Raw genomic sequence first — 23,308 nt, 5'->3', positions numbered from 1 at the left:
AGAGATGGGTGGTTAGTCAACGTTTGCATATAAATAAATAAAATTAGGTTGCCGAGTAACACCCAAACTGCGGATCAAGAGCCTCGGAGATTTTTAAAGAGTTGCCGCCATGGTGCGCAGTGGCATCTTGGGAATTGTAGTTTCGCCATACCGGGTTCACTGGGATCCAATCAGCAGAGAGCCAGCAACCATACGCACTACGATTGGCTGGGAGCCGCGGCGGCCCGCTCCTTGCGGGTCACTCAGTCTTTTGCAAAGGCGGCCCACGGTCTTTGCGAAGCTTGTGGCCCGCTGGTTTGTTGGCAGAGCTGATCGGTGATCCTCCAGGGCGGCCATGGCAGAGCCACAACCCGCGCCCAGCGGCCTCACGGATGAGGCCGCCATCAGCTACTGCTCCGACCCGGACCCCAGCACCAAGGTAGGCGACAGGGCCTCCTTCTCTAGCTGCCGGAGCGGACCAGGGACTATGGCCCGGCAGGCCCGGGCCGAAACCTAACTCTATCCGGCCGCTGCTGCAGGGGAGCCGGCTTTAGGCGTAGTGGAGTGAGCTGGGAAGTTAGGCCCCAGTGAGGGGAGACAGTGCAGCGGGGGAGCCCCTTCTTTAGAAAGTTTTTTCAAAACATATGACCCCATGTGCCTTAATTTGTTTATTTTTGCACGGTGTCTAGAAGCCAGCCCAAATCTGGGGCAGATTCCATGTCTGTGGGTGTAGTTGTCCGTCGGTCAGACGCCATGGCCCTTTAGAGGGGCAGTTCCAGAACTCCATAGCTAAAGGGCTGTGTATAACTGGTCCCTCCCAACCCCACTCATTATTTTTGTTGGTTTGTTTGTTTTTCGAGACAGGGTTTCTCTATTTTGGAGGCTGTCCTGGAACTCGCTCTGTAGGCCAGGCTGGCCTCGAACTCACAGAGAACCGCCTGACTCTGCCTCCCGAGTGCTGGGGTTAAAGGTGTGCATCACCAACGCTCGGCCCCACTCATTTTCTTTAGTTGCCTTGCCTCCAGTTTTCACTCCTCCAAACTGCAGCCGCCTTTCTTGGCTTTTGCTGTTGCTCAGAACCACACTTCTGACGATCTGAAGGGGCTCCCAGAAACTCTTCTGGTCCTTTTAAGGGGCATAACCTGTGGCATGGGAAAGCTTTCACGTAACATGACTGTGCTTAACAGTCAGAGAAAACTCATTCAGGCGTGGTGCCTCACTGTCTCTACACGGCCAAATGTTAGGCATTGTGGCTGATGGAGGAATGTAGTTCTGTGTAGTCATCTGTGTCAATAAACACCTTTGCATATGTTCATTGGGGTGTATCGTTTGTAAATCCCTTGAAGATCGAATGTGCGCTTCGTGCAGGCTCCTAGGAGGGGCAGAGAGTTGGTGAAGGACTTTGGTCCCTGCTTGTTCTTTGCCCTAAGGGCATCTGAGAGTCAGACATACAGTAATTGTCATTGCCTCTGACTAGCACAAGGTGTGTACTTGATCTTAGTCATTAAAAAAAATTAAGGCAGGAAAGGAATATTGAATACACAAGTACCACACACACACACATAAACATCTTCCCACACTTTCCACTTACACACACCTTAGTATGCGTTTAATTTTGTAACTTTTGTGTGTGTGTGTGTATGCATGCATAGACAACTTTCTATCCAAGTATGTGTGGGTCCTGGGAACAAAATTCGGGTCTTTCCTCAGGCGTGGCAGCAAGCAACTTTAACGGCTGAGCCGTCTCATCGTTCTCCTAGTTATCTTATGTACTGTAAATTGGTTCATTACTTGTGAATTAGCTTCCTACATTACTCAAAAATTTACCTACTTTAGCAGTTTTCTTGCCTTTTATTCTTCTTTTCTTTGTTTAGATGGGGATCTAGCTATGTAGCTTTGCCTGGCCTGGAAATTGCTCTGTAGACCAGGCTGGCCTCAAACTCACAGAGATCCAGCTGCCTGTTTCCCAAGTGCTGGGATTAAAGGATTGCACCATCACAACCAGCTCTTGCTGGGCTGTTCCTTACAAAGCAAAATCAGATTCCAGGTACTGTTCTGTGTCGGCTAATTTGCTAAGTAACTGGGAGTTTTAGGTAGCAGGCTGTTTCAAACAATAAGATTCCCTTGGGATGTGGTGTGTAGAGAGCGTGTTTGGCTTTGAATTCAGTCCTTAACATCAAAAAAAGAATGAACAAATAAAAGTCCCAGGGAGATCTTTAAAAATACATGAAATGTATTTTTTTATCTTGATTACATTCCACATTCTCCAAATTTCTCTTGATTTGTAATTATCTTTTGAGATTAGGCATCTTTGGTCATGGACATAGCACGTCGAGATGTAAAATGAATTACGTAACATCTAGTATATGTTGAGTGTACTAGGTCCTGAATTGATGTTTTAAGTTAATTCATAACAACTCCACGAGGAAGGGAGGATTGTCTCCATCTTACAAATAAGGAGATTTAGACACAGGTAATGAGGGACTTGCCTAGGGAGGAGCCCACACTGCCAGCCTCCCCCCACTGTGCTTCTGAGATATCTCAAACTGTAATTGTAGAACTTGCCATGGACTGGGAGGGGGGACACCCTTCAATGAATGAAATTTAGCTTGATTGTATACTAACTGCAAAGAACATGAGAGGTGGGGATGCTGGCATAAGCAAGATGAGAGCTTCGCCAAGCATACTCTGATGGACTTGGGACAAATGGGCTCTTGGCATTATGAAGCATTCCGAGTGTATTAGTGAGTTATAGGCGGATTTTTCTGTCCCACCTGCTAGCTCCCAAATAACCACACGGAGACTTCTTATTAATTATGAAAGCTCAGTTGATAGCTTAGGCTTGATTCTAACTAGTTCTTATAACTTAAACTAATCCATACATTTTAATCTACGTCCTACCACATGGCTTTTACCTCTATCTGATTTCGTGTATCTGGCGGACTACTTGCAACCCCACCCTTCTTCTCAGTGTTCTCTCTGCCCCCCCAAACCCTGCCTGCCTATTGGCCGTTCAGCTTTTTGTTAAACGAATTTGAGTGACACATCTTCACAGTGTACAAAAAGATTACTCCACGGCAATTACTTTTCTCACTGTTGTGACACACCACCTGCCAAAAAAGCAAGGGAAGACTTATTGTGGCTCCCAGTTCGCAGGGGCATTCCATGATGGTGGGAAGACACAGGCCAAGGGAGGCTCTAGCTGATGGCAGTAGGGGTGTGAGGTAGCTGGTCACATTGTGTTTGCAGATGGGACATACCGTAAGATGATTCTGTGTGTGTAGCTGGCTGGCTTCCTGCTTTTTATACAGTCTGAAAGCCGAGTCCCGTGGGACGGTGCCACCCACGTTCAGGGTGTGTCTTCTAACTAGTGAAGCTGCTCTCAAACTGTAGGTGATTCTGAGTCCAGTTTCAGGTTGTCCTAGGAGATGAACTATCATAGTTTTCAAAGGTCGCCCCAGTGGTGGGTGAGTTGTAGGCACAGGGCTTTTGGAATCTGGAGCCCTGCATTGGCATCCTCTTGTCCTTGGTTACTCCCATCCTGGCAGGACTCCTGGGGCCCGTAAAAGAAATGTAGCAGCCCAGAGAGCTGGTATGGGGACAGAAAGGTAAGATGGCATGGGTTATGCCAGCTCAGGCTGGTGTTTCAGCGTCCAGGGTAGAGGAGAGCATTAAGCAGAAGGCGGTGGTAGAACCACACTTGGATGGATGGGATTCCCACACCCAAAGAGTTACACAGGGGAGATTCCAGGGGAAGGAAACATCTTAGCAAAATGTAGCAGAAGGGTGCAGAGCAGGCTAATGATGGTGGGAGTCGCATGAAGCAGCCTGGCAGATTGGAGAAGCCCGAATGTCATGTCTAAGAAGGTTAGGGTGTGTGCGCGTGTGCGCGTGCGCGCGCAAAACCTACATTTTATATGTAGTAGTTGGATTATATGTAGCATATATACTATATATATGTATATATATATACATACATACATGAATGTAGCTAGAGAATGGAGAGGAGGGAACACAAAACAGCCATTGGGGTACTCCAATTTTGAAAACTCTCGGAGTGTTTGTTTTTGTTTTTCTCATCCTACAAAGCTTTCTACTTGGTGAGTGTGTGAGTGTAATGAACCCAGAACTTTGCTAAGCATGTATGTGCTCTGACCCTGAGAGACATGTCCTTAGGCTAGAGTTATACTAATGTATTATACGTGCATGTAATGGAAATAACTCTGTATTTGTTGGGAGGATGCTTTTCCCAGTGATAAGCTTTTTACAGAAAATCATCGGAATAACCAGTGTAAGGGGGTAAAGGGACTGGTGATAAAGATAACACATAGCAAACAAATGTGGGCCTTGTGGACTTTCATCCCGTCACGTCCAGAGTCATCCAAGACAAAGGATTGGTTTTTTTTTTAACCCAGGATTTTGATTCTAGAATTATCACTCCACTTTTTTTTTTTTTGAGTAAACCTGCAAGAAGCAGAGAGTAGTCCGGGTGGAACTGGGCAGGACTTGAGCTACGGATAATTAGGAAGGCTAGTGGATAGTTAGGAAGGCTAGCCGGAGGGTTCCCAGGGGGTTAAGCAGGCAAGGAAGTGGTAGGCTTGGCTTAGAACCTGTTCAGTTTACTTCGAGTTGTCATGATTGAACTGGGGAGACCTAAAAAGAACCAAGGAAGACTTCGTGCATGTCTCACTTGGGCTAACGAGGAGTGGCTGGAGCATCCTCTCTTGTGTCTGGGTTTCGGTGCTTTTGATGTTCTGGCACAGTGGAAGTGACTAGGCCGAAGGTGGGAGTCCAGAGTTGAGGTTAGAGGGTTGGGCTGGGGAATGCAGATTTGGTAACAAAAACCAATAGTGTAATGGAACCTCCGGCTTTGTCTTACAACACCAGCAGCAAGACAAACAAAGGGGTTTGCCCCGGGCCAGGCATTCCGCTTTGTTCTTTACTACATTACTGAATTTATACTTCCGCTCAGCCATAGACTATCTTCATCCCAAAGGTGTGGAAACAGAGCTTGAGGAAAAGCAACGGCTCTCTCGCTGTCACAATTGTAGATCCGTGTTATCCCCAGCTCAAGACAAAGAATTCCTCTTATGTATGTGTGTCCCCCCCTTTGCATGACAAAAGGAATGCAGAAAGGACCAGTAATGTTGAATGCAGCTGGGGAGACCTGAGTTCAAGCCCGAAGACCCTTGTTTAAAAAGGCCAGGCACGGCGGTGAGCTCACGGCATTTGTGAGCTTAGCAGTAAGGAGGCAGGGGTAGGTGGGTTCCTGGAGCTCTCTGGCTGACCAGCTAGACCTGCTCTGGGATCCCCAGGCCAAATAAGGGACTCTGCCTCCCAGAACAAGGTAGACAGCTTCTGACAGCACTGCCCTCCACATGCATGGAGACACGTTGGCATGCGCACCTGCATACACAAGGACAGGCTACGGGTACACAAAGAAGTGTGTGACCTCACAGCTGTACAGAAGTGTGTGACCTCACAGCTGTACAGAAGTGTGTGACCTCACAGCTGTACAGCAGTGTGTGACCTCACAGCTGTACAGAAGTGTATGACCTCACAGCTGTACAGAAGTGTGTGACCTCACAGCTGTACAGAAGTGTGTGACAAGAGTCCCACTGGTTTAAAGTCAGGGTATAGGCAGAGCTTCATTCTTTACTGGCGGCTCCAGAGAAGCATCTGCTCCTGCCTCCCGCTGTTGCCTGATCTCATTACTTTCAGAGGTTGGACCCACACCCCAGTTCCCTTGCTGGATGTCAGTGGCCATAATGGTGTGGTGATCTATCTGTCACTCAGCCAGCCCCCACAGCTTACTCATTCTGACATCCTTTTTTTTTTTTTTTTTTTTTTTTTTTTTTTTGAGACAGGGTTTCTCTGTGTAGCTTTGGAGGCTGTCCTGGAACTAGCTCTTGTGGACCAGGGTGATCTCGAACTCACAGAGATTCGCCTGCCTCTGCCTCCTGGGTGCTGGGATCAAAGGCATGGGCCACCATCCTACCACCTGGCTTCTTTTCCTTTAGTTTTTATTTTGTTTGGTTTGCAGGGCCGGGCTTCTCTGTGTAGCTTTGGAGCCTGTCCTGGAACTAGTTCTGTAGATCAGGTTGGCTGTGAACTTCCAGAGAGTCTCCTGCTTCTGTCTGGGCCACCACCGCCCGGCTTCAGGACTTATTTTTAAGTAGGTGTTGGCATGTCTGTGTGTGGCTATGTGAGTATGAGTGTAAGTGCCTGTGGAGTCCAGAAGGGGTGTCAGATCCCTTGGAGCTGGAGTTACAGTTGTGAGCTACCCAGTCAGTATGGGGCACTGGGAACTGAACCCAGGTCCTATGCAAGAGCAGTTTGTGCTGGTAACTACTGAGCTGTCTCTCCAACCCTAATCTCTATATTATAAGGCCATCTGGACAGTTAAATCCATCTTCAGAGTCCCTCACAGTGGAACCTAAGTTAATGTATGATGAAATAACCTGGGCCATGTTCAGAGCTGCTCCTTTGTCTGCTCTTCCCTCCCCCCAGGGGCTGTACCAAGCCTAGCGTGGGAGGCTGGCTTTTTCTGATGAGGCCTGCCAAGGACAGCCTTTGAAATTACATCTGTGTGACCCGAAAGAGCACACATCAGCATCTCGGAGGACTTGGCTTCTCCACACAAGCCCACTAATTGATAGGGAAGCAGCAGGTGCTCGTGCACTTTCACTAGGAGAAGGGAGATGCTTGCCGTAGTTTTACTCTCTGCTCATAGCATGTGACATGAAAGTGGTCTTGGTGCTTTGTAAAACATCTGTTTTGTCTCGTTTCACCATAAACCCCAGAGTGACTTTGTAGGTGTTTTTATGGCCACAGTCAGAGGACAGATCTGGGCTGACCGCCTGGCCAGCGAGCCGCTCATCTCTTTCTTGGGGAGGGCAGCTCTGATTGTGAAAAGACACGGCTGGTCCAGAAAAATGGAGCCTCGAGCCAGCCGCCTCTTACCTGGAAGCTTTGTGGCCTAGTGAGAGAAACAGACCAGGAGAGCCGCACTGAGTCTCCAAGTGCTGTCCCCAGGAGAAGGGACTGCGGCACCTCCAAAAAGGAGTTTGGGGTTTTATAAGGTACTCTTAGTTGGGCAGGAGAAGAGCATTAAGGAAAAAGGAATTCTCATAGGCAAAAGGATTGCAGTAAGCAAAGTGTTATTGGGGGAGGGGCCCCTCTGGCCCTTGGAATAGCAGGAGGCTGTGGGCAAGCTCCCAGTAAGGGGTGAGCAGACCTGTGAGAAGCGTACAGCACTCAGTTTCCATCTCCCTTAAGGGGCTGGGTCCCACCTGGGTTGTCCATCTTGGTATCTTAGGTGACTCCATCTTAGGTCAAAGATCTGGGCCAGCCCAGAAGTTGCTACCTCTGAACAATGAATTTAAGTGCTCTTTAAGGTCATTTCTTCATGGTAGACAATAGTGTATTTGTATTTTTTTATAACGTAAGTTGGGGAAGGAGTCTCTTTGGCCTAAGCATTACTTGTGGGCAGAGTTTTTCCTGTCCCACAGCCACTCTCAAATAGCCACTCAGAGGCTTAATATAAATTACAAATGCTCACCCAATAGCTCAGGCGTAACCCATATTGCTATTTACCCCCACAACATGGAAGGCACCTTTATTAGCATGACACGTTCATCTGCTCCCTCTGTGTCTGGCTGGTGACTCCAGACTCTGCCCTTCTTCCTTCCAGCATTCTCCTAGTTTGGCTCTCCTGCCTAACCCTATTCTGTGCAGCTGTTGGTCTTATTTTGGTTTGGTTTGGTTGTTTTCCAGAGCTGAGGACTGAACCCAGGGCTTTTTAAGTGACCTACCACAGAGCTAAATCCTAAATAGGTTAATCAAAGTGGCAACACCCACCATAAATATAGGTGAACTGTTCTATGGCCTTGGGTCCTGGATTGCACAAGAAAGAAAACTAGCTAAGCACAAACAGTCCTCACTTTCTGATTTCTGTCTATGGCTGTGTTGTGACCAGCTGCTACCTCTAGCTCCTACCACCCCACCTCAATGGAGTATGACGAACTGCAAGCCAAAACAAGCCCTTCCCCCAAGCAGATTTCATCAGGGTATGCTATCATGGCAGTGAGAAAAGGAATCCTTGTCACTGTGATTGCTTGAATAAAGAAGCTGGTTAGGCCGGGCGTTGGTGGCGCACGCCTTTAATCCCAGCACTCGGGAGACAGAGGCAGGTGGATCTCTGTGAGTTCGAGGCCAGCCTGGTCTACAAGAGCTAGTTCCAGGACAGCCTCCAAAGCCACAGAGAAACCCTGTCTCGAAAAACCAAAAAAAAAAAAAAAAAGAAGCTGGTTAGGGCCGGGCAGTGGTGGCTCACGCCTTTAATCCCAGCACTCGGGAGGCAGAAGCAGGCAGATCTCTGAGTTCGAGGCCAGGCTGGACCGACAGCCTCCAAAGCTACAGAGAAACCCTGTCTCAAAACACCAAAAAAAAAAAAAGCTGCAAAAGGGTGATCACAGTTTTCAGGCCTGCTGTGTTAAGTCCATGTGTACAGTAGAATACCACTGATTAGGGTAAAAGGTGTCTGTGGTAAAAAAAAAACCTGAATTTACAAGTTAATTAATGTAGTTACTCAGTGTTGTCTTCTCATTATAAAATGAAGATAATCCTTGTACATACAAATACTTCATACTATTATTTTATCAGGATGCACAGGACTGGGCTTTGATTCTCAGAACTGGGCAAAGCAGTGTATGTACACCTGTAATCCCAGCATTTGGGAGGTAAAGTCAGATGTATTAGTAGTTCAAGGTCATCCTTGGCTATCTAGTGAATTCAAGGCCAGCCTGGGCCACAGGCAACCCTAACTCAAAAAACAAGATGGTTGCTATGCCTAAAGAAACCAACTCCTAACCAAAGTGTTGTAGTGATTTTAACCCTGTGAATTTATGCATTGTCTGCCGTTTTTTCAGTTAAGCCTTGTTTTCTGTGGAAATTGAAGGGTTTCACAAAGGTGTTAAGGCACTCTTTTGCTTCTTGGTTCCCTAGGAGTCTAAGACCTTTGTAAGGTCTTGCCAGTTAACACGGGTACCAGTAAATTGATAGACACAAGCGTCTCAGGTTGGCACAAAGGATCAAGATGAGAGTAGCTTCCCAAGGCAGTTTCTTCCTGTAAAACGAGTGTGCCAGAGCCCAGGGACTAACAAGCAGTGTCGAGGCAGGCTGTGGTAGCTCACACCTTTAATCCTGGCGCTTGAGAAGAGGAATCAGGCTATCTGTGAGATCAGATTTGCTTAGTGAGTTCCAAGCTAGTCAGGGCTTCATGAGACCTTGTCTCCAGGGGAAAAGAAATTAAATATATGCATATAAGTTGGATTCTTTGTTATGTCAAATAAAATTGTAGATTTGTTTGCACAAAATCAAGGTAGAGAAGGGATGCACTCGTTAGTAGTTTATTTGGAAGGTTGTCACCAGAAACCCCATGGAGTGTCGAGTGTCAGCAAAACCAAAATTGTTTTCTGCCACTGGGTCAGGGGGCATGTGAGAGTCAGCCATTTCATAATCATCTCACTAAAGCGGGCGCTGGTAGCTCCTGCCCATAACCTTAGGACTCCTGTGTAGAAGCTGAAAAGTCAGTCGAGGGCCAGTTGGTGACACAGCAAGTTTGAGGCCATCGTGTGCTCATGAGCTACTGCCTCAGCAGCCCCGAAACAACACAAAGGGCCCACCAAGCCTTGGTGACTAAGAAAGCCCGGGCTTTCAAATCACTGTTAGTTGAAGGGCATTCCTGGACCAGTAACTCACTGGCTCTCAGCTGCCCCACCCAGAAACCTGCAACTGGACCACACTGGGCAGAGAGCTTGGGAGTGGAACAGTCGGTGTGGGAAGTACTTGAGGAAGCTGCTGTTGACGCTGAAGTTGGGGTTCCCTGGCCTGTTTTCTGTTTGCATTGCAGTTCTGGGCTGTTCCATGTCAGTACAGAGAGCCTAGTGAAAGTCAAAGATACTTAATACACTGTTGTTTCTCCTTAGGACTTCATAATGCAGCAAACCATGCTGAGAATTAAGGATCCTAAGAAGTCCCTGGATTTTTATACTAGGGTCCTTGGACTGACGTAAGTATTCTTATTGCCTTAATGTTGAAAAACACTGTTCAGCGGTAGAACTGACCCCCCCCCAAAGTTGACCCCTAACCTCCATACCAGTGCCGTGGCAGGCACATGTTCCCGTCCTCTCAGAAAAAATCCTGGAACTCACTCTGTAGACCAGGCTGGTCTCAAATCACAGAGATCCGCTTGCCTCTGCCTCCTGAGTGCTGGGATTAAAGGCGCCACCAACACCCAGTTTTTGTTGTTGTTTTTTTTTTTTTTTAAGTAATAGTCTGATTGAGGAGCCTGCAAAGAGGCCTGACTAGTCAGCACTTTAGTTAAGTTTTGTTTGTGTCAGGACTGGTCAAGGCACAAGGCAACAAAAGGCTCCATCACATTCATTGTCTGCAGATTCCCTTCTGTCTGAGAGCTGACCGGCTAAATCATTTCATCGTTCAGGCCCTTTAAGTGCTCTGACTGCTTTTAGCCCCGCTTGCTTGGGAAATCATTAACGTCTGGACATATTATTTAGAAAATGAATGGATTTATTTAAAGTTAGCCCCTGATTCCATTTGTATAGGCTGCATTATCTCTTGCTAAAGGGGTGCTAGCCACAGGTTTTTAACTCTGAACATTTTGGAGTGCCGAGTTCTCTTTTCTATCAGCTTCACTGGGGTTTAACTGATGATTTGACTTTTCTTGGTTCATTTCCTCAAATACCATGAGGTTTTTGATGACATACATAATTAAGTGGAATTATCTTTAACTTACTGCCCTCCATTCACTTCCACAAATTTTAAGACAACAGCCTAAGTAACACATCTGTATTATGTATGCTTAGAAAACATGGCCAGTTCTGAAAAATACAAAATGAAGAGGAATAACTTCCTTCTCTGGGTCCTTGTCCCAAAACTGCTCTTACATTCCTGTGACCCTTTCCAGGAAGAGTGGCTTTCCATGTGTGCACAGCATATTTTAAGGACAGAGTGAAAGCAAATCCACCGGCGCGTGCTATTGGCCAGGCAGCACCCTGTTATTCCCTGTGCCTTGCAGCAGACCCTTCAGGTAGCTTGTGTCCTCCGTTTACAGGCGAGGAAATGACGTTTCGGGTCTCGGGCCCCGCAGTTGGCAGAGCTGAGTCCAGATGCAGTTGATGCCACTGTTGACCTTTGTTTTTAAAGAGCTCCCAGATGGTTCTCGACTTGACACTTACCTGATTCACTCCTGCAGAAAGCAAGTGGCTTCCTTTGCTTTAGTTCCCATCTGATTGGCCGTTAAGGCTGGGACAGTGATATTAGAGTGGAGACAGTTCTCACGATGGTTTTATTTGAGGTGTTTGATTTTTTTTCAAATTTATTTATTTATTGATGTGTATAGTTTTCTGTCATCAGGACAGCAGATCTCTTTATAGATGGTTGTGAGCCACCATGTGGTTGCTGGGAATTGAACTCAGGACCTCTGGAAGGACAGTCAATACTCTTAACCTGTGAGCCATCTCTCCAGCCCGAGGTGTTTGATTTTTTTTTTTGTGGAGTTTATTTATGGTTAGTCAATGCATAAATCTAATGGTCCATATTGATAACAGGGATAAGTAGATAAAAGATTGGAGCAGAACTTTGAAAGATTGGAGCAGAACTTTGGAAACTTTGCTTGGGGTGTAGGGGGATGACTCAGTTGGTGAAGTGTTTGCCATGACAGCATGGAGATTTCAGTCTCCCAAAACCCATGTAAAAGTGCTGGGCGAGGTGGTATGCACCTGTAGTCCTGTTGCCAGAGACAGTCTAAGACTCTGTCCTTACACTCAGGAGGCAGAGGCAGGTAGATCTCTGAGTTGAGGCCAGCTTAGCCTACTTAGCAATTCCAGTCCAGCGAAGGTCACTTACTGACACTGTCTCTGAGGTCAAGGGTGAAAGACAGTGGAGAACAGTTGAGGATACCCCATTTCAACCTCTTACCACTATCTGCATGCATGCGCACACTCCCTGTACATGTACACGTGCGCGCATGCACACACACACGCACAGTTGAGGATACCCCATTTCAACCTCTTACCACTATCTGCATGCATGCTCACACTCCCTGTACATGTACCTGTGCGGGCACATGTGTGTGCGCATGCACATACACACACAAACACACAGTTGAGGATACCCCGTGTCAGTCAACCTCTTACTACTGTCTATATGCATGTGCACGCTCCCTGTATATGTACACACACACACATGCACTTACACGCACTCGTGTGCACTTGCACACACATGCTCGCACACAGACATTTTGCTAGGCGTCAAGCGCTTGCTCAGATTACGAACAGGGTCATCTTTGAGTATAATTAATCCTCAGGAGTCTAAAAAGATGGTATTATGTGAATCGCTCTGCTTGCCTGTGATTTCCCGTTCTTTGAACGGACTTGATAAGCTGTAACTTACCTCTCTTTGGCCCTCGGGCTCCCTCACCCTTCTACCAAGCCTCTCCTTGTCCCATCCACTCTCTGCCTTCCGCCTGCAAACGCGCCCACGTCTTTGGAGAATCTCTTGCTCTCTGCTCCGTTTGTCCATTGTCACCCTGTCTGCCTCAGAGGCTCTGCTGGCTGCCCTCTTGCTTGATTCCCCTCCTTCCTCCCAGCCCTGCTTAGCTGCCCGGCCATGCTGAAGCTTTTCTCGAAGGACCTTTCTGTGTCCTGTGACCTTTCCGAATTCTTAATCCTGTTTCACCTTTCTGCAGCATTTGAGGCTTTAGCCCTCCTGTTGCTGACATTCACATATTCTGTGATATTAGGCTGCCCTTCTCTCTACTGCCTACCCTCCCTCATCTCCTTTCCTGGTGCTTTCTGAAGAACTCAGTAGATGTGTTTAACTGAAAGAACGATACGGGATGACTTTCTTCACTGAAACAAAGACCTGTATTTCACTAAATTTGAATAATTGAGAGGGATGGATGAATTGGCAATATCTAGTGAGTTCTGGCTATCCTTGGCTACACAGTTAAGATCATGTTTCACCAAACAATAAAGAGAAAGAATTGATGAATTACAGAACCTTGCCCCACACAGCTTGGTACTAGAACCCTGACTAGGGGTGTTGAAGGAGTGAAGAAAGGACAGGCACTAAAGAAACTGCTGTGTGGGCACAGAAAAGCTGGGCTCTGGTGGTCTGTGAGCGCCCTGATGGAGTGATTCCAGCTACGGCGGAACCTGGAACCTCAGTGTGGTTTACGTCAGTACAAGGGTGGACTAATCTCAGGAGGAGGTGTCTGGAGGCAGCGGTTTCAAGCAGTAAACATCCTGGAGGACAAGCTACAGCTGCTAGTTTTTTTTGGGTTTTGGTTTTGGTTTTTTTTGAGACAGGGTTTCTCTGTGGCTTTGGAGGCTGTCCTGGAACTCGCTCTGTAGACCAGGCTGGCCTGGAACTCACAGAGATCCGCCTGCCTCTGCCTCCTGAGTGCTGGGGTTAAAGGCATACGCCACCAATGCCCAGTTTACAGCTGCTACCTTTTACACATACTGTGAGCATTATCACTTGGCCTACAGGTAGGCTTTGCTATCCCTCTGAGCCTAGGGGTGTGTTGGGGGGGCTCTTCTCTTCCCTTGGGTCTAAACATTGGTCCTTGACATGGCCATGTTCATGTCAACAATGCACATTTACCCAAGACTTCATTCACTTGGTCGTAACTGAATGCTTCCTTGGCTCTCAGAACTCTTTGTGTGTGTGTGTGTGTGTGTGTGTGTGTGTGTGTGTGTGTGTGTGTGCGCGCGCGCGCGCGCGCGCGCACGCACTCAAGGGGATATACCATGTATAAAGTCCAGAGATCAACTTTGGGTTTTGTCTCTCAGGAACTGACCACTTTGGTTTTTGAGACAAGGCTCCTCATTGGTGCCTGCTATGCTTGCTGCCCAGCAAGCCCCAGGGGTATGCCTGTCTCTGCCTTCCCAGTGCGGCCGTTGCAAGCACACACCATCACTCCAGGCTTTTTAACGTGGGTGCTGGGGATCATACACAGGTCTGCATGTTTATTCCACAAGGACTTTATAGATGGAGCTATAAAAGACATCTTTTTCCTCACTAATTTTTGCACCTGGTCTTCTCACTAAATTAACTACAGTATATATAGACCTTATTCCTAGTAGAACGTAAATATTATGTTGAGTTTGCTATCAACCTTTGCTATTGTTAAGTGACTGTGGCTTTCAATTTCAGGCTACTCCAAAAGTTAGATTTTCCTTCGATGAAATTTTCCCTCTACTTTTTGGCTTACGAGGATAAGAATGACATCCCTAAAGATAAGAGTGAAAGAACAGCATGGACGTTTTCCAGAAAAGCTACACTTGAGTTGACACAGTGCGTATGAGCTTTGTCTTTCTATATTCCTGAGTTTCCGTAAGGTATTTTAAAGAACCGTTTTTGTTTGTTTGTTTGTTTGTTTTTGGGGTTTTTTTTTTTGTGCTTACCAGTCTAAGTCAATTTTTAATATTTCTTAAAGAGTGGATATTTGGGCCTTTGTGTTATTCTTATGGTTTCTTTAAGACAGAGAGAACATTTTTCTCTTAGAGACTATAAGACCCTGAAGTGGCAAGATATTTGTCAAACTGTATATTATTAATTTTATATCTTACAGAGTCAGATTTTTTTTTTGTTTTGTTTTCTTTTTCAATGTAGGGTTTCTCTGTGAAACAGTCCTGGCTGTCCTGGAACTCACTCTGTAGACCAGGCTGGCCTCAAACTCACAGAGATCTACCTGGCTCTGCCTCCTGAGTGCTGGAATTAAAGGCATGCATCACTACTGCCTGGCACAGATTCTTCTAAAATCTTCTGATTTTTTTTTGTTCTTTTATTATTTTTCTGTGTTTTTGATCCAGAAATGTTAGAGAATATATTCCTTTTAAAGAGCCAGCACATCATTTTGTAATAACTAACATTCAAATTTTACAGCATTTTTTATAACCCCAGCATTTAAAAGTACAGAATCAAATGATTCCCCATTTCTTGTCATTTCTTTACACTGTTTCTTTGTATTTTTTAGCAATTAAGAGCAGTTGTTGTGATATGCCTGTGTTAGTATGTATCCCTTGATTCAGACACACATGCTTAAGTGGCTGTCTCATCTCTAAGATGGAAGTGCTCAAAGTTTGTCCACGGAGCTGTTTTGATGCTTGTTGAAACATCTAGAATTTAGTGCAGAAAATTATAGTTGCTGTGGTTTTTATTCTTGCTCTTTTCTGGGTTTGACCATCTCCTTAATCTAGTTAGAATCTTCCCTGCCAGCTTGCCCTCTCTACAGGATAGAATTCCGTATTTGTAGTTAAGTAGCATAAATCCGGAATAAGCCCTCAAAGAGGTTCCCTTTCATAGGCTATTCTAAGAGCAGAACTGTAAGTTACTATCGTAGGCAAAGCTCTAACAGAACCAATAGTATGTAGACATATCCCAGTGGTGGTGGTGCACACCATTAATCCTAGCACTCAGGAGGCAGAGGCAGGAGGATCTCTGTGAGTTTGAGACCAGCCTGGTTTACAGAGTAAGTTCCAGGACAGGCTCCAAAGCTACACAGAGAAACCCTGTCTTGGGGGTGGGGGGGAAAGAAGAAGAATGTAGATATAAAAGGAGATTTATTAGATTGGCTTTCACAGTAGGGATTGGGCAGTCCTAACAATGGCTCTATGAACAAGTGAGAAGCGGAGAACCCAGTAGCTTCTCCGTCCACAAATCTGGATGTGTCGGTAGTCCTAAACTGGTTATAGGAGGCCTTGGGGCTCCCTAGAAGGCCTACAGCTGGAGCCTACTGTCTATCAGCTTTGAGTAGCAGCAACAGATGCAGGACAGCTGTAAGGTGGGTCTTCTCTCTGGGAATTCACATGAAGACACACCCTGAGGTGCATCTGCTGGGCTGGTTCTAAGTCCCTCAAGTTGACAGTTAAGGCCCGATATCACAGTTGTTTTCTTTCCTTCTGTAGCAACTGGGGCACTGAAGATGATGAGACCCAGAGTTACCACAACAGCAACTCAGACCCCCGGGGGTTCGGTATGTTTGCCCCATTGTGTGTTTGTGAATGTGTGTGATTCTACATGGTGTACATAGTTACAGGAAACCTAAGACACGAATGACCTAGTTTTCCACGATAATTAGTTTATTAGGGAAATGGCTATTTTTATTTCCTGCAAATCTTATTTAGCAGCTATCTAATTTCAGTATTAGGCCAAGCACTGTGTTTGATTTCTCATAATATACTGTAAAGTCACAGTATTATGTTTCCAGTAAACTTCGTTGTGGGGCCACTAAGCTGTCCCTCCATCTCCTTCTAGGAGAGTGTTCAATTAAAAACAGTGATAGCTATGGTGAATAGTGATCCCATTGCCTGGTGTGTCTTGTCGAGGGGCTGAAGAGACAGAAGGTTCAGTGGTTAAGAACACTTGAGTAGAGGACCTGGGCTTGGTTTCCAGCATCCACATTGTGGCTCACAACCACCCATAATTCCAGTTCCATGGGATCTGATGCCCTCTTCTGACCTCATTGGGTACTAGGCACACACAGTGCATATACATACATTCAGGCAAAATACTCATTACATATACAATAAATAAGTAAATTAAAAATATGTATCTTGTCAAGATGACAGAATAAAAGCTTCAGTTGGGTAAAGTAGTGAATGTCAACAATTAACCCATAAACATGAGTCAATGATAACCTTTTGGGTATAGATTATTGTAAACAGATTGAACTATGCATTAGTATTGGTTCATTTAAAATAACAACTCAGAACAACTATTTGACTGTAACTGCCTAGTCAGACAGCTGCTGCTCCTTTAATATGTAGATTTTAGACCTATTTATGTTTTCAAGGGCCTTGTGTTTTGAAGTGTCTTGGAAGCCATTTGTGGCATTTGGGTGAACTCTTGTGATAATTTCTTCCTATGCTTTGTTGTTTTCACCAAAGGTCACATTGGGATTGCTGTCCCTGATGTCTACAGTGCCTGTAAGCGATTTGAAGAGCTGGGAGTCAAGTTTGTGAAGAAACCTGATGATGGTGAGTCAGCCCTCTCTCCACCGTGTGCACAGTGTGATTGGTCAGTCCGCTCTGCAGGGTGCACAGCTGTAATTAGTCACCCCGTTCTCCACGGGTGCATAGCTGTGATTGGTTAATCCGGTCTCCACGGGGTGCATAGCTGTGATTGGTTAATCCGGTCTCCACGGGGTGCATAGCTGTGATTGGTTAATCCGGTCTCCAGGGTTGCATAGCTGTGATTGGTTAACCCACTCTCCACGGGGTGCATAGCTGTGATTGGTTAATATGTCTAAGTGGCCATTGGGGTCATGCTGATTGGATGCACGCAAGAGGAAGCTCTTTTCAGCAGTCTTGGTAGCAAAGGAACATGAAGAGAATACCTGGCTTTCGTGAGAGACAAGAAAGAGCATGCAGAGTGGCTTGGCTTCATCAGGGACTAGACACAGGCTCTGGAGCCGTGGAAACCTCGCCTCCCCTTCTCCAGCCCTGCCACTTTCTCTTGTTGGCTTTCAGCTTTCAGGACTTCAGGGAGTAGGTAGTTGCTCCTAAATGAAATCTTGGAAGTGTGTTTTGTTGTTAATATAACTTTTCCAGCTTACTTTGGTGAATAACTGATGTTTTTCATTCTTTTATGCAATTGTGTATGCTTATGCTTTGGGTATATGTCTTGAGATAGCATATACCTGAATTCTATTGGATTTATGTGTATCTTTTTTTTTTTTGGTTTTTTTTTTTTTGGTTTTTTTTTTTGGTTTTTTTCGAGACAGGGTTTCTCTGTATTGTTTTGGAGGCTGTCAGTCCAGCCCGGCCTCGAACTCACAGAGATCCGCCTGCCTCTGCCTCCCGAGTGCTCGGATTAAAGGCGTGCGCCACCACCGCCCAGCTATGTGTATCATTATTATTGTACTTAGATATATTCCTACCTCCTTAATTTTTTTTTTTTTCAAGACAGGGTTTCTCTGTGGCTTTGGAGGCTGTCCTGGAACTCACTCTGTAGACCAGGCTAGTCTTGAACTCACAGGAATCCTCCTGCCTCTGCCTCCCAAGTGCTGGAACTAAAGGTGTGCCCCAACACTGCCTGACTTTCACCTCCTTAATGTTTTAAAGTTTATTTTTAGTTTTGGAAATAGGTTCTTGCTATGTAGCCCAGGCTGCCCATGAACTTGTGATTTGCTTGTTTTGGCCTCCCAAGTAGTACATTATAGCATGCCACCACAGTTTGAGACACTTTGTGAGCTTACGCAGCAAGTAGTTTATCGGTAGAGCCCATGCCTGGGTCATGGGTTCAATTCCCAGCACCCAAAACCAAACAACAACAACAAAACCAAAACCAACCAACCACATAACAGAAACCCAGAGAAAAATAAATGAGACATTTCAATAAAATTGTTTCAAGTAAAACATGTACTGTGGGATCTCCTCAATAAGTGAACAACTTTTCCCTCTGCTCACATCAGCTGCTGTCACCTGACTTAACTGCCTTCTATATACAAGTGCCCTGAAAACTGTGCTGGGAGCCTTTGGTTTACCAGTTACTTTTCCCTCATATCTGTCTATCCTGATTTTTCTATCCTTTTTTTTTTTTCTTTTGTGTCTCTGTGTGGTGTGAGTGTGGAGTATATGCATGTGTGTGTCTGTGTGGTGTGTATGTGATTGTGGAGTATATGCATGTGTGTGTGGCATGTATGCGAGTATGTGGTGTATATGCATGTGTGTGTCTGTGTGGTGTGTATGTATGTGTGTGTGGTGTATATGCATATGTGTGTGTATGTGTGGTGTGTGTGTGGTGTGTATGCATGTGTGTGGTGAGTATGAGTGTGGTGTGTATGCATGTGTATGGTGTGTGTGTATGGTGTGTATGTGAATGTGGTGTGTGTATGCATGTGTATGGTGTGTATGTGAGTGTGGTGTGTATGCATGTGTGTAGTGGGCATCTTCCTCGAGTACTCTCCACTTTGTATAATAAGGCAAGGTCTCTCACCAAAGCCTGAGCTCCCGGGAGACCCAGCCCCACCTCCCTCAGCAGGCTTGCCCACCTGCTGCCTTCTCGGGAAGGTTCCTGCAGTCCAGACTCCTGTCTTCGTGCTTGCACAGCAAATGCCTTAGCCACTTCCTGTCAACCTTGCCCCATGGAGTCTTTGTTTCCATTTTCATTCCTTGCTCCCTAATGTTCACTCTGTCTTTGTTCACAAGGGCAATACTTCATAGTGCCCTTTTACAAGCGTTAATAGCCCTTTGTCCGTGGTTCTGATACGGCATGGTGAAGTCGAATCTATGACCCATATAATTATGTTCCTGGATTATGTTAGTTTGGCCTCTGCTATTTTCTCCAGCAACGATAAGCTGTTGTAATCCACCAGGCCACATGACTGGAGAAGAGGACTGTCCCTAAGGATCCGTGTGATCTCAGGAAGACGGGCTGGATGAGCCCTGAGCTGTTTCCTGCCTCCTGGAAATGACAGCTCTTCAGTCAGAGGCTTTTCCTTGTCTGGACAAAGCAGTGTTAGTAGGAGACACACCTGAGGCCGCATACTTGGCCCTGTGGGGGAGGGGGGGGGTTGGGAGGAGACAGAGTATGGAAGGCCAGCTGACTTAGTCTTCCTAGCTTCCACACTGGACAAGCTCTCTGTATCCCTTTCACTCCTGAGGACATCTGGGAATCAGTAGTTGAGCCCCTCCCAAGTGCAAGGGCAGGTGTTGCTTGCCTTGGGGGGGCAGAAGCAAACACCCTGTTTATTCTCCCACAGCCACACATTCAGAACTTGAGTTCTGACCCCAGACTTCCTTCTGTATGGATCAGGTTGAAACAGTCACCTCCATCCTCACCCATTCCTCCTCGGCCACCACCCTGGAGGTTGCTTAGCTGTGTTTTTCCCCCCTTATTTGTATTTCCTGACCTTGGGGTCAGGAGGCAGACACAAGAGTCAAATAAATTCGGCATCTTAGTCCCCAAATAAATCAATCTCTCAGACTACATTTATACATCTAAGTAAACAGCTCCATCCTGGTTACAATCCCCAGGAGTCCCAGTATGATTGACAGGTCTTGGGTTACCTACTGTATTGTTTAATAGAGTTTACGTGACCCAAGCCTCTGGTGTCTTGGTTGTGCGAAGAGGCCACATTCCCTGTTCCCTTGAGCATACCTCTATCTCCGTTTCCGTCTTAATAATTTCAGTGATGGGTGAGGCAGGCACCTGATACTTAACAGGGCTGTTTTCAGCTCCTTCTGGAAGGTCACATTCTAGGCATTAGGATAGCCATTATAACACAAACTTTTTAGAATGAAAGCTATCAACAATGTATCTCATTCAAATGCAAATTAAAATTGTAATGAAAATGTGTTTGATTTGTTAATGTTCCTTTCTAGTAATGAAAAGTTTTTATTATACAGGTAAAATGAAAGGTCTGGCATTCATTCAAGATCCTGACGGCTACTGGATTGAAATTTTGAATCCTAACAAAATAGCAGAGATTATTTAGCTCTGCGAGAATGCTCTTCGGGGTGTCGGTGATGGTGGGGACAAGAAACAGCGTGATACAAGATGCGAAGGCACCGGAGGCATCGAGAATGAGGGACCTCTGCTACGGCTCCAGGCACTCTGAAATCCTTTTCATTATCCTGTTTCTGGGGTTTTTTTTTTTTCTTCTTTTTTAAAAATCTCCCCTCATGTTTAATCAACCTAATTTTCAAGTACCAGTTTATCTTATGACCTTGACAAAGTTGTGTGACTTGACTTTTTAGATAATAATTAGGACGATTCCCTCCAGAGACCACATCTGCTATTATCACCTGTCTCTTAAATACTTCTCAAGTGTGCTTTTGATTCATCATTTAAAATTTTGTTTTAAATGTTTCTTTTTCTTTTGGGGGGCTGTTACCTTCTGGGGTTTCAATTCCTCAGAAATAACTTCATAATGGAAAGTAAAGAAGACAGAACAGAAATGAAACTTCATATGTACTTCAAACAGCATAGTGTTTATTTTACAAAAGAGAAGAGACCCTCGAGAGCAGTTCTGGATCATGCTGACAAGGATACGGATAGAAATACTAATTTTTTTTTGTATATATAAAGTACCTTCAAAGTTCAAGGACTAACTTTACTTTTCTGGGAATGTGGAGAAGGAGGGGGTTAGTATTACTGGATACTTCGACAATGGGCTAGGCTGCAGCTACCATAAGAAAGCAAGGGGACAGACATACAGACAGACCTGTCATCATTGTTAGCATCTGGATTATGCCTCATGGTACCTTCCGTGTTAGTCTTCTGCTGTAAAACCTGCAGTGAGTGTGCGGCCTTGTGCCTTTTGCTCTCGGGCTGGACCACCGTAGACGTGAAAGACGTCTATGACACAGGCTGTTCTAGGTGACACTGCATGAATGAGGCTCACATGCGTCTTCCCCACCCCGGGGTCTTCATGTGTTCACTTAGGATAAATTATTTCCAGTGACAACTCAGGTCTCAGGAGTTAGCTCAGTGGTCTACCCTGCCGACTGACTGATGATGGATATCTAAGAGGCAATTTGAAAACTTACGGTCTAGAGGATAAAACTCTGTTTGAGGTCAAGCTCCGCTGAAGTTTTCTGCGGGCTGTAGTGGGAGATGTCTGGATGGGTAATGTCAAGTGTTATACCGCTAGAAGCATTTTGCTTCTTTTTGGGATGAAATAGATTTATGTGAGCAGTTGAAACAAATCATTGACTGAAATAAAACTTTAACCCTGTTTAAATATGTAAAATTCTGTGTAGCAAGTTCTTTCCTATAAAAGGCTGGCCTTGAAGAGAAGGTCTTATAAATGTACGCTGAGCCAGGGGTACACATGGTTCTGGACAGACTGTGAGTCAGGTAGTTTCTATGGTTGTTGAAATGTGGTGGCTCACACCTTTAATCCCAGCACTCAAGAGGCAGAGGCAGGGAGGCAGGCAGATCTCTGTGAGGTCAAGGCCAGCCTGGTCTACAGAGTTCTAGGACAACCAGGGCTACACAAAGAAACCCTGTCTCAAAAACCAAACAGGCAAACAACCCCCCCCCCCAACACACTCACACAACAGAACTAAAGGATTCTGGGGAATTGTGAGTACATTCAGGACAAAGACCAGGTATCAAAAGGTGGGTCACAGGAATTTAGGAGGGCCAGTTTCCAATGTCCAGTACTACAGGGAGACCTACCCAATTCATCTAAGAATTAGAACCTTATTTCTAGGGGGGAAAAACTACTGTAGTTGATAAGTGAATCTTTCCAAAAGATAACCCTTATCCCTTAAGTTTACTACATGCATTGAAAAATGTTTGTGGCCAGGCCTGGGCGGGAATTTGAGTAGTGCACTTTCAGATACACTTGCCTGGGAAGCGGTGATGGGAAGAGTGGGCTGCAGCTCGGGAAGCTCGGTGCTGCTCCGTGATGAGACAGCGGTGCCCTGGCACAGTCATGGAGAGTCCTCTGTACACAGGAGCTGGGACTGGCACTGCAAGAGGCTTAAATAAGGAGCCAGTGGCTGAAGACTTGCTTGTGGCTTCCCAATGCTGCCTTTTGACCAAACTGTATAATGGTAGCTCAAAATATGCTACTATAACAAAAACACTGTAGACAAGGCAGGCAGGAGGCTGAAACATGCAAGCTGGAGGCAGCAGCAGATGCAGTCCCTGACTTGTAGATGTGATCTGTATCCTCATTTGGTGGAAGTCATCGTCCCTGTCTTTACCAGACACTCAGCACATTCCAAAAGGCTCCACCATAACTGCATGCGAAGAGCTCATCTGTATTGGTTTGGATAGGTGTGGTCCCCGCTGACATGTGTTTGAATGCCTGGTCATAGGAAGTGGCCCTATTAGGAGGTGTCACCTTGTTGGAGGAAGTGTGTCACTGTGGGGGTGGGCTTTGAGGTCTTGTATGCTCAAGCCACGCCCAGTGTCACAGTTCACTTCCTGCTGCCTGCAGATCAAGATACAGAACTCTCAGCTCCTCCAGCGCCACGTCTGCCTGCACGCCACCATGTCCTGCCATGATGATAATGGACTGAACCTCTGAACTATAAGCCAGCACCAATGAAATGTTTTCCTTTACAAGAGTTGCCAATGGCCATGGTGTCTTTTCACAGCAATAGAAACCCTAATTAGGACATCTCTGAATCCATTTGGGGGAGTAGGCTTAGACAAAGGAGTTTGAAAGGGCCCCAGAGTTGTCCATAGCATAGTACATAGAAATTACTGTTGACAACATGACTGTGGAGAGGGTTATGTTCCTATGATGCTGTTGATAACGTGGAAAGGCCCAAGTAGCAAG

The 23,308-nt window shown here is 45.8% G+C and overlaps 1 protein-coding gene across 1 annotated transcript; it reads left to right on the top strand.

The window, feature by feature from the left end:
• Positions 1-224: 224 nt before the first annotated feature.
• Positions 225-21,763, top strand: Glo1 (glyoxalase I). Its single transcript, XM_005070668.4, has 6 exons — positions 225-418; positions 9,969-10,051; positions 14,221-14,361; positions 15,975-16,042; positions 16,956-17,045; positions 20,418-21,763. Exons 1-6 carry the CDS (start codon positions 335-337, stop codon positions 20,504-20,506), a joined length of 555 nt encoding a protein of 184 aa, XP_005070725.1. The 5' UTR covers positions 225-334; the 3' UTR covers positions 20,507-21,763.
• Positions 21,764-23,308: the final 1,545 nt, after the last annotated feature.

This window comes from Mesocricetus auratus, unplaced genomic scaffold, assembly GCF_017639785.1.
Source record: "Mesocricetus auratus isolate SY011 unplaced genomic scaffold, BCM_Maur_2.0 Super-Scaffold_100027, whole genome shotgun sequence".
NCBI classification, from domain to species: Eukaryota; Metazoa; Chordata; class Mammalia; order Rodentia; family Cricetidae; genus Mesocricetus; species Mesocricetus auratus.
Note: the sequence above shows the minus strand (reverse complement) of the source record. Positions and strands in the feature narration are given on the sequence as shown.

Coding starts and splice junctions, on each gene's coding strand:
- Glo1 (XM_005070668.4), top strand. CDS start 335: ATGGCAGAGCCACAACCCGCGCCCAGCGGCCTCACGGATGAGGCCGCC. Junction 10,052..14,220: donor ACTAGGGTCCTTGGACTGAC/GTAAGTATTCTT, acceptor TTTCAATTTCAG/GCTACTCCAAAAGTTAGATT. Junction 17,046..20,417: donor TGTGAAGAAACCTGATGATG/GTGAGTCAGCCC, acceptor TTTATTATACAG/GTAAAATGAAAGGTCTGGCA.